This window comes from Homalodisca vitripennis, unplaced genomic scaffold, assembly GCF_021130785.1.
Source record: "Homalodisca vitripennis isolate AUS2020 unplaced genomic scaffold, UT_GWSS_2.1 ScUCBcl_3996;HRSCAF=9866, whole genome shotgun sequence".
NCBI classification, from domain to species: Eukaryota; Metazoa; Arthropoda; class Insecta; order Hemiptera; family Cicadellidae; genus Homalodisca; species Homalodisca vitripennis.
The window spans coordinates 20,268-35,764 of NW_025780106.1; the positions used below are offsets into that span (position 1 = coordinate 20,268).

The 15,497-nt window shown below is 34.6% G+C and overlaps 1 protein-coding gene across 1 annotated transcript in view; it reads left to right on the forward strand.

Moving 5' to 3' along the window:
• The window catches only part of LOC124372766 (adenylate cyclase type 9-like), a gene marked incomplete at its 3' end in the record, with an annotated part of 33,022 nt that overhangs the window by 2,429 nt on the left and 15,096 nt on the right, over window positions 1-15,497 (forward strand). The window contains 5 exon segments of the mRNA XM_046831177.1: window positions 4,613-5,018; window positions 6,206-6,770; window positions 7,267-7,398; window positions 8,587-8,815; window positions 13,339-13,593. Coding sequence (XP_046687133.1) covers window positions 4,693-5,018; window positions 6,206-6,770; window positions 7,267-7,398; window positions 8,587-8,815; window positions 13,339-13,593 — 1,507 coding nt within the window.

A 15,497-nucleotide genomic window follows, 5' to 3' on the forward strand; every position in this document is an offset into this window, starting at 1 on the left:
GTGGACATCACTGGTGTGGACATATGATGTCCACACAAGTGACTGAAATGTCCATACCAGTGATTTCATATAACTACATGCCTTTTTATTTTATTTTATATATTATATTGAACTAAAAAGTTTGGTTATATTTTAAATATACTTTTCAGTTACTTAAATGTGGTTAAGTTTATAACTATTACAGAGATCTGATTGAAATCATTACTATATCTTGCTATTATAATTGAGTGTTCAATCATCTGTAATATCCTATTTCTTTACATAATTTTTCTTTTCAAACTCTTTACACTATAGGGCTAATTTTAATTAACATCTCACTTTTCCATTTAATGTTTATTTATTGGTTGGTGTTTTTTATAGGTTATTTCAAAGAAATCTGTAAAATGGCTAAGACAAAAGTTAAGATGAAACCTAATGAAGCTTATTTAGCTAGAAGGAGGGAGCAGAAAAAGATGAGCATGAGGAGAGCAAGAGAAAAATTAAAAAATGACCCCATTGTTTAATGGGGAAGAAAAATTAAAGAGAAGGGAACATTATAAAAATTAAAAAAAAGAAGGACAAATTAAGCTGATTCATGAAATGACCGAAAGGGAATAAAGAAAAATCAGACGGAGTTGGCGAAACCGTTCCCAAAAGTACAGGAATAGGCAAAAACATATGGAGGAGCAGCAACAGTTTTTAAAATTAAACACTCCACCAGAAAGTCCACAGGTTATGGATGCAGAAGAAATACCTAGACCAAGCAGACAGAGTTAAAGTGGGGAAAAAATTGCAAAGCGAAATAGAGAAAAAAAGAATCAACAAATTAAAGAACTAAAAGCGAAATTAAAGAAGGCAGAACAAAAGGTTAACAAATATAAGTCAAGATTATCTAGGTTCAAACATCAAAGTAGGGCGGAAAAGTGTATAATTCATGATGACACGCCCAGAAAGGTTGTGGCAAGTTTGCTTGGAGATCAGAAAGTGTCTAGGGAAGTCAGAAAAAAGTTACTTTTTGGAGAAGTACTTGCAAAGCAATTAAAAGAAAATTATAAAAATGACAAAAATGCTAGTGTTGGGAAATTTTTTTCAGGAAAGGTAATTAGAAAATACAGATTCCTTGAATACATGAGGTCACTTACCTCTCGTCAAGCATGTATAGATAAAGGATATCTTCATAAGAAGAAAATTTATGCTCACGCAAAGGTTTTGCGGCAAAGTGTTGTGCAGTTTTTGGAGCGTGATGATAACAGCAGAATGACTTCAGGAAAAAAAGAAACTGTAACCGTCAAAAAACTGAAGAAACAAAAGAGGTACCTCAATGAGTCACTCCAAAAATTGCATGCTAAATATTTGAAGGAAAACCCAATCTATGCAAATTTTAGCTACTCATTTTTTTGTAAGCTTCGTCCATTTTGGGTCGTCATACCTACAGTTGCTATAAGAGACACTTGCTTATGTAAAATGCATGCAAATGTTGGACTGCTTACTACGCAACTAAAAAAACTTAATATAATAAGTGAAAGAACACCTTCTGAAATTTTGAAAAACCTATGCTGTCCTGGTGAGCTTCAGGAAAAATGTTTGCGAAGAGAGTGTGACAATTGTGCTGTCAAACAAATAGAGTTTAATGAAATTAACAGCACAGAAAAAACCTTTTATGAGAAATGGTTAACCAAGAAAGTACCTATAATGATAAAAGGAAATGTGAAACTCAGCCAAAAAACTCTTAAAACAAAAATAGAGTGTGAATTGGGCCATTTAGTTGTGGAAATGAAGAGGATGATTGTACCCTACATGAATCATGTCTGCAACATTATCCATCAGTTTGAAGCAATACAAGATGTGAAAGAGAACTTGACTGAATGTGAAGCTTTGCTTAACTTCGACTACTCTCAGAACTATGCATGTAAATATTCCAGTGAGATACAATCATTTCACTTTGGTGGAAGTAGGACCCAAATCACCCTTCATACTTCAGTATTATATTATAAAAATGAAAATAAACTAAAACACAAAAGCTTCTGCTCGATATCAAAAAGTCTGCGACATGATCCATCAGCCGTTTGTGCACATTTGGATCCTGTTATTAATTGCATAAAAATGATGGTACCAAACCTGAAAAAAATCCATCTTCTTAGTGATGGACCATCGACACAGTATAAGAGCAAGTCAATGTTTCACTTATTCGGGAATCATCTGTGTCCAAAACTTGGTGTTGAAGAGGTAGTATGGCACTACTCAGAAGCAGGACACGGGAAAGGTGCTGCTGATGGGATCGGTGGAAGCGTTAAGAGGTTGGCAGACAGTTTGGTTAGTAGAGGGACAGATATTGCAACTTTTGAACAGTTTGAAAGTTCAATCAGAGAAAACTGTAAAGAGACAACAATTTTCTCTGTCTCTAATGGTAAAATAATTGAAATAGATAAAATTTTACCAGCGGAACCTTTGAAAACCTTCACTGGAACGATGAAGATACACCAGCTGACCTGGGATAAAGAAAAAACCCATGGTTATACAGACCAGAAGATTAAGCTGCCTTAAATGTTCAAGTAGTAAACCATGCTTGCATTTTGACATGGGTGAAATCAAATTGATGACAACTGAGGAGAGAGAAACAAATCAGCCTAGTATCCTTTTGTACAAATATTTTATGGTTTATTTTCGGGTAAGGTGAAAGATGAAAGGGTAATAATTAACAATGTGTTTGTATATATGTGTGTGTGTGTTGTATTGTGTGTATGAGGATGTGCATGTATGCGTGTGCACACAGAGAAGGTATTAGTTTTATAGTGCTTTTGAGTTTGGTGCCTTTAAACAATGGTGCCTTTCTTTATAGATTTAAACCTAATGAAAACAAAAATTTTTCCTCAGCAATAATTTTTAGGAAATTACAGAGTCCATTATAGAGACGTATATTCAGATGATGATGACCTTGATGACAAACTCAACAACACACCTAAAGTCAACGACTACGTTTTAGTCAAGATTCAAGGGAAGTCTAGCTTCTATTACTACATTGGTCATATCCAAAAAAAATTCAATGATGAATTTTTGATCAAATTCATGAAGAAGAGTGGGAAAAAATTTGTGTGGCCAGTGGTGGAAGACATTTCATCTGTTGACTTAACGGACATTATTACTGTTCTGGAACAACCTGATATAAATAATAGGCAACAATATGAATTTTCTGTACCAGAAATGTATCATTTAAAACTAGCTTAAGATCTAATGTGTGTGTGTTTGTGTTCCTACTTCTTTAAACATCCATGTTTAAGAGAAATAAATTTGAAAGCTGACACGTTATTAAAAGCGCTTTATTTGTCACTTTTGCTTAGGCTGAAACTTATTCTTTAATCAATACATAAACATTAATGATTAAAAACTTAATTGAAATTAGCTAATAATAATAATAGCAATAAATTTAAAAAAAAAACACACACACAAAAAACTAAACTTTGTCTAATAGGGCATGATACTCTGCTCTGGTCACTGGTGTGGACACCATTGTCACCGGTGTGGACAGTGTTCAATGTTTTGCATTAATTCTTTAACAAAAAAAATTTTTTTAAGCTTGACTACTATTTTTATTGAAATTATGGGCTTCAAAGCTATTTAATTTGATAACTTTACAAAATAATTGTGAAATAAATTTTTTTAAACTTTAAAGTACTTAAACTGTACACATTTTGGAGAATCACCCATAAAAGTTATTACTGTGAACGTTCCTTTGGTATTATTCGGATGCTACTATTTTTGGAGGAAGAGTTTTTCTTACTGGCACCTAAACTATTACATTATTAGAAAGAACAGATTTTACAGTGAAAATTATCTATCATTATTACAATTAGTTCTTGTTTTCTGCCTCCCAAAAGGAATCGATGATGACGAGAAGGAGGCCACTCTGTCCATATAGCTGTTATTTGTTATTAGGCTACGTACATAGGTTTAGATTAGGTTATCATAAATATGTTACTAGTATTACTAAAGTTGCAGATAACTTTTATGAGCACTCACGCGATCAGAGCTTGAATTTGGGTACTACCTTTAGGTCAAACTTTTTTTGATGTCAAAAACTTTTGAAATTTTCCCTATATCCTGTCATAATTGTTAGATGGTTAAGGTTCCTTTACTATTTGTGAGAACATCATTTTATGTTAAATTAATTCTTTTAATTTAAAAAATTATTTTAAATTTAATATTTTAGATACTTGAATATCGATTGATAGCTCTATTATGTGAATGTTAAGTATAAATAATATTACAAAATATATAAAATCCAGGTCTACTTATCGTACTCCTCCCTTTTGTTTGATTAAGTAATGTGAATAATATTATTTATTTATTTAATCATGCTACAAGGCGTTTTATATAAGAAATAAATAACCACAATTTGTACCTAAGTAAAGCAATGATGTATTTCAGCATGAATAGATTACTTAAAGACATTGAACAAATAATTTGTTATTTTTATCTCTGTTTTAATATTTACGTTTTTGTAAAAATATAATTGAAACTGTTGACCCAAATTATACTTCCACTGAAATTTTTATGATTATGAGAAATGGCAAAACAAAATTGCCTAGTATGATGGAACTCAAAGTATTAATGTACGTTGTACTAATTGTTACAGGTTTGACGGACAGCTTCTTAGTATTAGAAAAGAGTCTTTAATAGCCAAACTGACCTTATAGTAATGTATGTTTTAAAGAAATGGATGAAAAGAACAATGAACCAAATAACAGAAAACAAGACATAAAATCTAATACTTCAGTGAGTTTTTCAAGAGAATACAATGAAATTAACATCACACCTGAAGAGTATGAAACCAATGAGGACGACATTCAGATATCCCTGGCCCCATACATCCAGGTGTATCTGGCACAGAGTAGCCAGAGGGTCAAGTGTTGTGGGCTCTCGTTTCCTATCCCGTTTGAACGTGCCGCAAGCAGATCGTGGTGGGATCCGAGATTCGACTCAGAGATTTTGGAAGGGCAGTACAAGCTCAGTGCTTTTCCACAAATTAGGCTTAGGTTCAGGTAAGCAAAGACATGCCATCAGTTCTCACTTCCATATACAATATACAATCCATAAAGTTCATAGAACCATCTAACTTTTGAATCATTGCAGCTAGACATGTTCAGGTTCATGTTCAGAAATTCTTTATTCACAATCAAATGCTCATAATGTACAATGATTAGAGTCACATAAAGAAGATCATAGTTAATCCAAAATTATCTCATATCTACTTATAAAATATTCTATATTATGGTAATAAATAGTTGTTATATATCACACACTACATATAACTGATCGGAAACGTTAGCAGTGTATGTATTAAAAGGTTGAATTGATGCCTTTTGGAATTCAGAGCAGTTTTGCTTCACTTCCTGAAACGTTTATAAAAATGAGGAGAATGGTAAAAATATAATGTCTGTTAAATTTGTTCAGAATAGTGGTCTATTAAAGTTTACTTCCAACCTAAACAACAGTATTATTTTATATTTTAGTTTTGTGGGAGATTATTTAAAAATAGCACTACTCACTAAAAACGAAGGTGAGGAATATCCTTCCAATCTGGTAAAGGTAGGTCATCTCTTCGCATTCTATTGAAACATTTAAGATATTTTATTTAGGTGTGTTATATGCTATTTTGACTATCTGTCAAACTAGAAATACATTAGGCCTATATTTCTTTTATTCAGATATATTTATGAACATAGACTAATTTCACTATTCTTCTTAATGAAGTATTACAAGTTGAAGTGTAAATGTTGATTTTAGCTCCAATTCACCTTCCTCTTAGAGCAGTGTCTGAAGAAATTTAAAAAAAATCGTAAGTGCACAATGTGCACCTGATGAGACAATGAGAACATCTCTTCACCTAAATTACTCTATATACAGTATATGTTGTAGTCTGAGTGTCTCTGTGTCAAAGCAACGTAAGGAGTGCGTTTCGAGCTTCTTCGTCACCGATTTTTTTCATCTCTTCAGACGAACATGACTCCAGATTCCAGTGTTCATTAGATGATTTTCATTTAACAATGAAACAAATTGTTTTTACTGTTTTGGGTATTGTTTAGTTCCTTGATCAATACTTCTATGAATGTACATAAATGCCTTTGTAATTCAATACTTTTAAAATAACCGGATTTATGCACTTTTTAGATTTATAGCAACAGTTATAAAAAACTTATTTTAAATTTTGGCTTATTTATTTTTGCAGGTACTCATTGCTGTACGTCTTCGTTGTTTCGCTGTTCTGGTGTATATATTTGACGATCAAAGCTGTCCATAGCGAAGGCAAAGATGAATCATTCACTGTCGCCCTTATCTTCGGATCATTTTCTATCTTCACTCTGTTCATTCTCCTCTTCACAAGATCGAGCCTGTACGCGAGGTTCCATCTTCCGGTGTCCATCATGACAGCAATTGTCATGTTCGCCCTCTCCCTCATGTCAGTTGGCACTATTTCAGTCCTCACACCGGTGGGCGATTTCTCGCTATGTATAGAAATATTAATGATCATTTATACCGTAATTCCTCTGCCCCTTTACATATGTGTTATGCTCGGTATCGCGTACTCTGTTCTGTTTGAATTGTTCATTTCCTCCATATTTCCAATGCCACTGAGAGTTCTCTGTCACATATGCGTACACTTGATCGGCATACACATACTGGTCATGACACACGTCCGCATGCGTGGAACTTTCATGAAAGTCGGCCAGTCTCTGCTTGTCCGTAGACAGTTGGAACTGGAAAAACAGTTGAAGGAGAAAATGATCCATTCGGTGAGTATAGTTTGGGAGCAAATATTTTTGTAGTGTTATCCAATAAACTTGCATTATTAATAAGTGTACATTTGTACTTAAGCAGATCACCTTTCCTTGTACTTAAGTACAATAGTTGTGCATTACTGTATTACTAACTAACGTTTGAACTGTAATTTAAATTAGTTTGTGTTCTAAATTCAGGAAAATTACCAGTTTTGTAGACACAAGTATTACAAGGAATACACCAAATTATCAGTAAAAGTTCAGTTTTATCTATCAATATATTCTGTCTACCTTCTATCTGTTTCATGGCAATAGTTTTACTGATGACAGTGGCAAGTGTAGAAAATTATTTTGGAAGGGGGCTGACAAGGTGGTTCTCATGAATGAGTTCTAGTGTAACTTTACTACTGAGTGCAATTTTAATGTGTCTTTCAAAATTTGGGGGGGGGGGGCTTGAGTCCTTTGAACTCTTATATACACGTTGATGACTGACAATTATCAAAATGCTCAGGTGATGCCTCCTAAAGTGGCGGACTGGTTGATGTCGGAAGGTGCAACGGGTGGGAAAGAAGATGAAGTTCATAGTCTTGAAGAAGGAGATATCAGATCAATCTTTCGCCCGTTCAACATGCACAGAATGGAGGTAAAGTGATATCAGAAACACTTCTTATAACTGTATAATTAAAGTGCTTACGGGTGTCGCACCTGTCTTTCTGATATTTAATGATGTCCCGACCGTGAACTGTTGATAAAAATTGGAAGAGATCATGCATAAACATGCTCAGAATGCATGCACTTTAATATTTGAAAGAGGCTGTGGAACAACTAAGGTCTTTAACTGTCCTAGTCATAGACTTAGTGTTGTATGAAACTTCATTGCTACTTAGGCAAGATTACTAAGTAAACAGCAATGTAAGCCAATTTAGTAGTTGTCACGCACATGGCACATTGCAAAGTCTGTTACATAATATGTTATCTGTTATACATACTCCTAGTAATGAATTCTAACACATTAGGTGTCAAGGCAAATTGGACACTTTCATCCTGTGGTGCCTAACTTCATTGCTCATGATATTGATACTATTTATATTTTGTATATAAAAAGGATAGTTTAGTTATGATCACTATTCCAACAGTTTATTTACATATAAATGTATGTGTAAAATGGCGGCCGATCTGGCTGACATGTAATTTTACAAAGTAAAAACGTGATCATAAAATCCCTTCCCGGGCCGATCGGCCAACCATAATTTACCTAATTATTTACCTAGTTATTTAAGTGTGTAACATTGGTGGTCCTGTACCCATTTTTGTTTTTAGACTTTACATAGTATTGTAATAAAGATGCATTCATTACAATATAATGAACACTCATTATGTTGTTTCATTAATTTTATTTTTCAATCAAATGATTAAAAATTACATAGTCTTGCTGATCGGAACGATAAAAAAAAATCATTATTTAGCTTTGTTGCCAGCTAGTTGGTTTACAAGGTATAGTGATATTTTTTTATGTCCAGTAAGTCTTCGGTTCAGTTGAAAAAGTTCTAGACTTTGCTGCTAGGTTATGTTAGTTGCCTGAAACATGTTATGCCGTATCCTAACAACTGCGTAGTTGGTGCTCCAATCGGTTAACACATGACTTAAATATAGCGTGGCTATCTCAACAGAGCACTCAACGTGTTAATACACACATTATTATAGTAGATTATATATTAATTAAATATTTTTTTATTCAGTTACTCTTTCCCTCTGGGAACAGTTGAAGCAAAAGAAACCTATCCCTCTCTTTTGTTGTAACTAAAAAATTATGGCCTCGCGTGTTTTTCAGAACGTGAGCATTCTGTTTGCGGATATTGTCGGGTTCACCAAGATGAGCTCTACGAAGACAGCAGAACAGCTGGTGGCCATACTGAACGATCTGTTTGAGAGGTTTGACGAGCTTTGCACAGCGAATGGTTGTGAGAAGATATCAACACTGGGAGACTGCTACTATTGTGTATCCGGCTGTCCCGAGCCGAGGCCTGATCATGCGGAGTGTTGTGTGCAGATGGGACTGGGTGAGTGTGTTATCCCATCTGTAAATTTTGACAGTAAACAAAAAAAATATTCTGGTTCATTATATACACAACTATATATACATGAGTTAGTTATAAAAAAATAAATTTTTAAGTACATTAAAATTTGCAGTATTATAGGCATTTGTCTTCTTGATATTGTATTAAAACAAGAACTAAAATATTACTTTTCCGAAATTGGTATTGCCTTCTTTTTCAATTACACTCTTTGGGCGATATTGATCTGGAATATTATATTTTATATGTTCAAAAGATTAAGAGTATGGGAAGCAAACAATAGACAAAATATTTTTAACACATTGGAGTCTGGCTCGCTATTTGCTGTTTTTATAGCCTGGTCTGCAAAAATTAGTGGGTTTTCAGATTTTTGTTTTAGAAAACTGTTAAATATTATGTATATGATATTATATTTTCTTGAAAGTTCTAACTTTCCTCTTTAAATTGATATGTAAAACTGTATTCCTATAAAATCTAATTAATTTTTTTTTTTTAATTTAAAAACTTACCTTTTTTGAAGAAAAATAAAAACTCCTGCATGTCTTGTGTTACTTGAAAACTAACTTTTGAATAAATAAAACAAGTAATTTCAATTTTTTTAAAGGCATTTACTATAGGTATACATATTTACAAATAATTTTAATTGCCAAAAAAATTTCAAACACTAAAAAAATCACACAAAATCCTTTTTAGTGTGATACTCTTCGAAACAGTCAGGTACGCAGAGTGCCACATTACAGTCCTTGCAGTAGAACCTGCTCTCTTTTCTCTTCCTCTTCCCAGTGGTAGCTTTACCCTTGTCTGAGCAGACTTTGCAGTAACTTGTAGGGTTTTCCATCTTCTCTGTTGGAGGAATCTTTGTTGGGAAGTGGCGTGCAGTCCATCTCGCAGCTGAAGTCGACGACGACTGAATTGTGGAAGAAGATTCTTCACTTGCCCCTTCTACTGCCAGTCGGTTGCCAATTGCCTTAAAAAACTTATCAAATGGTGTTTTCTTCTTGTGCATTTCATTGAAAATTATGAAGCTGTTTGCAGTAGCCATCATAAGTAAATGGAAGAAAACTTTCTTCCACCACTTCATCGATTTTCTACCAAAAGGGTAGTAGGACAGAAGCTGGTCCATGTGGTCAACACCAGTCTTTCCCTTGTTGTAATCTAATATGACATCTGGCTTTATTTTTTTCCACCATACCTGTTCTACTTCTTACTTGCACTGCTGTTGAATGGAATTGGTGTCTAGTGGATAAAGCCAGAACGTCCCTAGTGTCTCGCCATTTCACCGCCAGAAGCTCATTTTGTTTCTGAAAAATGGTTTCCCCCACTTTTCAGTTTTTTTGTCTTGAAAACTGGTGGCAAACCCTTCCTATTCTTCATAACAGTTCCAACTGCTAAAGTTTTTTTTTGGAAAAGGTATTTGAATAGGGAGGGACTTGAATAAAATCTATCCATGAAAATGGTGTGGTGTGTCCTTTTTCATAATAATTCATCGCTAGTCTATCCACGATATCCTGTATAGTACTTTTACCTCCTGATGAACCAACATACATTTCAATATTCAAGACATATCCAGTGGCTGCATCAGTAATAATATAAAACTTTATGCCATACTTATTCGGTTTGTTCTTCATGTAAACTCGAAAATTGATTCGTCCCCGGAACGGACACATACCTTCATCGATGGTATGCCATTCACCTGGTTTGAAAAATTGATTGCACTGTGTCACAATGAAATCAAAAAATGAACATAGGGTCATAATTTGTTTGTCCCCTTTGCACATACAATGAATTATTATTTAGGTGCAGCATGAACAGTATCGCTTTAAAGCGGTCACGGCTAAATAAGCCTGAAGCAAATGTGCTGTGAAGTATCGGATCAGTTGACCAATAATCATTTATTTGTGGTTTTTGAACCACACACATGTGCATTATAACAGCAAAAAAACTTATACACTTCACAAAGTTTAACTGGCTTCCACTTATGCCACAGTGAATTTGGTTTCAGTTTATTTGCTCGCCTCAGTTTCTCAATGCACTGGCCGGCATAACGGTTGGTTTCAGTTTTTACTAATTTTACTATTTCTTTGGAGAAAAAAAGAGAAAAACAGTCAAACTCATCTGAATGGGGGTCCACAGAAGCACAGACTCCGATGTCTTCTTCGAAGACTGGCAGCTCCATAGCGATGTCTTGGTCTGACCAGCCATCACCACCATCAGCATGTCTGGGTTGCCTCACTCGAACATGTTCAGGAACTGGAAAAACAAAAAAGATATTACAAATATAGAAAGTGGGCTATATGTCCAGAGCCGATTCCAAAATAAATAAAACTAACAAATTTATGTAAAAATAAATGCAGGCCAAATTATAATTTGTATTAAAAATATTTTTAGCGTTGATAGAAATTTTATTTACCAATATCTGGTAGTAATTGGGGAGCATCATGTTGTGCTGGGTCTTCTTGAGTAGGGTTGTCTTCCTCATTGTCCTCTGCACTGCTGTTATCTGTAAAGCACAAAATGCTTATTATTGGAAGCCTACTATATTTATTGATAAATGTAAAAGTAACTAGTAACCATAGTACTGTGCAATAGAATCACACCACAACAACCGGTCATGATCAATCAATTTATTGTAAACTACTGGGACATTTTTTTCAACTGAAGTAGTCTAAGAGCTAATTTATGTCTGGCAAGTACAAAAAATTGTATTTACCTATGTCGTCAATGGTGAAATCCGGATCTTCATCGGTGTCATCAACAATATCAGAGTCCGTATCTAACTCTAATTCAGCTAATATACTGCCCTCTTCCATTGTTTCTTGAAACGCTCGCCTCGCCATGATTGTTGTAGACAGACTGACGACACGCCAGGCCACGTCAGTGGATAAACAAAAGCCTCAGGCAGGTATGACGTAGAAGCGCCTAGCGGAATTTTTCTGAACTAACCAACAAAGCTGGCTTTCTAATGCAGCAGACGGCACTCGAGTATCACTCGGGCAACTCCGTATATCAATCGGCAAAGCTGTGCTCGAGCGCCGGCCGGGGGATTAAACAATGGCGCTCGAGTCTGGCTCGAGCGTAGACTCGAATGTGTTAAAGAACTTACAATTATACATGTAAAAAAATTTTTAAAGAGGTAGTAAATAAACAATATTATGAGACATTGATACTATTTTTTGTGTAAAATGGATAATAGTGTTCCGGAAGCTCATTTTTTCAGCAAATACATCTACTTGTGAAAGTTTATTTTTTTTAAATAGGAGAAGCCGATCCTCTTTTAAACCTTATTCTGTCCGTCCCCATGGGTCACTGACCTGTGCAAGGATCTTATCAAACAGAATAAGGGGAAGATTCGATACAGTACAAGGTCGATGGTACTGATAAAAAGTGCAACGGTCACAGACAGGATTTGAACCTGCGCTATCTCTAACTCAGACCCAAAGTCCAGCGTCTTAGACCGCTTGGCCATCAGCACTCCCATAGGATAGTGTTTTAAACTAGGAGTAAATCTGCAGGAAATAAAAAAAAACGCAATGTTGCATTTACCAAAATGAAGACATGAAATCACAGGCTAAACCATCTATTGAACTAACTGCTGTACAATAACTGTCTAGCTGTCTAACTACATAATACATGTTGTTAACACCTTCCCTGCTCGTCTATTTTGTGTGTTACTTAGTACTCTTAACCATCCAGCACTAGAGTGTCTGTTGCAGTTGATGTGTTATGAAAACAATACTTCTATATTCTATACTGTAGTAGCCGTGTTATTTAGCAGTAATGGACAGCGTTGAACACTCGAAATGGAATACCAAAAGTTCAGCAGAATTCTTACTTCAGTACTCTTGAAAAGTTTTATCTTTGGACTGTGAAGTTTATTTTTCCCATGCTGAAGTACTCGCTACTAGTATTTACATATTGTAGTGATCTGCTAAAATGAACAACCTGTGTTTATATACTAGTATGAAATTATTGAGGAACTCTGACATTAAATAGCCTACCACTACATATATGGAATTGGAATAAACATCAGTTGCTACAATTGCAGAACAGTCTAGGTCACAGTGTGGAAAATCGATCATAAAACCATGAACAAAATTAAACAGCTTAAGAACTTGCTTGCTTTCACAATTCAAAGGTACGTACAGTGATATACATTTGGTCTATTTTTGCCTTTATTAAGATTTACAAAAGTACTGAGTTACATGGAACAATAGTAAACACAAATTACTCTAACGTTTATAAAAATGAAACAGTATAAATGTCTTCCAAAAAGTCAAAGAAAATGTAATTCAAGGTGATTAATGTTCTAATTAATTCGAATACTGAACAATCTAAAATTATACACCAGTATAGTTTTTTAATATAAAATATTCTTCTTGTTTTTTATCATTGGCTTATTTAAATCAATAAATAATTATGTTGTCCTGGTTGATACTAATATTAAAGTAATAATCTTAAATAGCATTGAATATCTAATAAACATTCTGATTTTAATAATGACCGATCAGGTATGATTTCCGCAATCGCCGAGTTTGAGAAAGAGAGCAGAGAAGGGGTGAACATGCGAGTTGGGGTGCACACAGGGACAGTGCTCTGTGGAATTGTGGGCACCAAGAGAGTCAAGTTCGACGTGTGGTCTAACGATGTGACACTGGCCAACAAAATGGAGTCCACTGGAAAGCCGGGGATGGTCCATCTCTCGGAGAAGACCAAGGAGTTTCTCAATGACCAGTACATTCTGGAAGAGGGGGATCTCTACCAAGGTAAGTTTAGGTTTAAAATCTGATGGTGTCGGTGCTCAATTTGTGGCGGAATAGCGATACCGCTCTCTGAAAAAAATTTAAGTGGAAAACTTCCTCTGTATCTCAGAAGTGCATATGAATACTGCTTTGAGATCTTTTTATTACTTTCTAAATTTGCCGGAAAACTCCTGGATCCCCTTTTTTCTACCTCCAAGAGTAATACCAAGAGGTTGTGTCACATACTTGCGGGATGCTAGGGAACATTTTGAATTTCAACACAGTTCTTAAAAATTCAGGAACAGTTCTCATAATGTCCCAAAGCAGAATGGTGTTTCCTTCCAGTAACCGTTATTAGGTATAGTGTAAAGGTCTATTCACACACATCAGTTGAGTCACAGTTCCGTCACAGTTCAGTATCAGTTCAGTCACAGTTCCGTCCGGAATTTGTCAGTCAACTGTCCGTCAGTTGGCTTCAGTCAGTCGTCAGTCACTTTATACAGTGATCTTACAGTCAAGCTTATTTTATCATGAGTGAATTAAATTGGATAATATATAATTACCTCAATGGCTGATTTTACTATAGTAGAGTTAGCTGCAATAGCGATAGCCTTAGATGACGAAGAGATTGAAAATAAGAGAAAAAAGCGAAGGATATGGGTTCATGATTAATGGAAGAAGAGGGAAAGTCAGGGAGAGTTCATCACGTTATTTAAGGGACTAATGGACGATGAAACTAAGTTCTTTAAATATTTTAGGATGACCATTTTGATGATCGTTATGATCGTAACAAACAGTCTTTAAAATATAAACTCAACACAGAAATACAACTTTTATATAAAAACGCAATCCTAATAGCAAACACATCCGTCATGCGACCGTCAGGCGTCCGACCGAACAATCCAAAAATATCGGTGGGAAGAAATCTGAAAATGACTGACGGATGCCGGCAGAGCGACTGACGGACCTGCGCCGGAACTGAGCAGGATGAGTGTAGATAGCGCAACAGGAAATCCATTATAGAATACATTTTTTGACTGTGACGTGACTGATGTGACTAACCTGTGACACGCCGGAACTGATGTGTGTGAATAGACCTTTAAAAGGAAAAACTTCACCCAGTTGAAATTTTGAGACATTGCACAATGTAGAAATAATGATTTTTGAAATAACAATGATTTACCTCAGTGATGTTATGAGTCATTTCGGCAGACAAATTTGACATTAAATACAGAAACTATATAAGAAAATATATTCCGTAATATCCAAACTTTGGTATGAAATAGGAAAGTTTGCTACAGGATAAACTACATTATCTTCATTGTTTTAGATGAGTAATAGGCATTTTCAATATATATCTTAATAATATGACCTTCACTTTAAAATGATAAACCTCCACTATATGTTATTAAAATGAAATGAACAAAACACATTGAAAAATGAAATTTTCATTACTGTGGACTAACCAGTTAGATTTCAAACCTCGTAGAATTATATTTGTAAAACAAATTCACATAATCATAATTTATATACCATATGTCATGTTTTTTTTATAATAAGTGAACGATAAACTAAAACTGTTTATGGACAACAAACAGTATGTTATTTTTTTATGGATACATTGTTATTTTTAATGTGTTCACTCAATGTGCTATGGGAAGAACTCCTAGTTTTATTAGGCAAAGTTAAAATTACCATTTGTTTCTTTCTTAAACTTCTTTGAATGATATGTATGAAAAGTGAGGTGTAGTTATTAGTCAGACATTCCTTAGATTAATAGCTAATTAACCACACAAACTAAGGGGCTTAGTAATAATGATTATACATTGTGAGAAAGATTGTGCTGTTTATGTGGATGGTAATGTTTAATTAATTAATTGAAATTTAGTAGATTAAACTTCAATCTCACTGATAAATGCCGTTTGTCT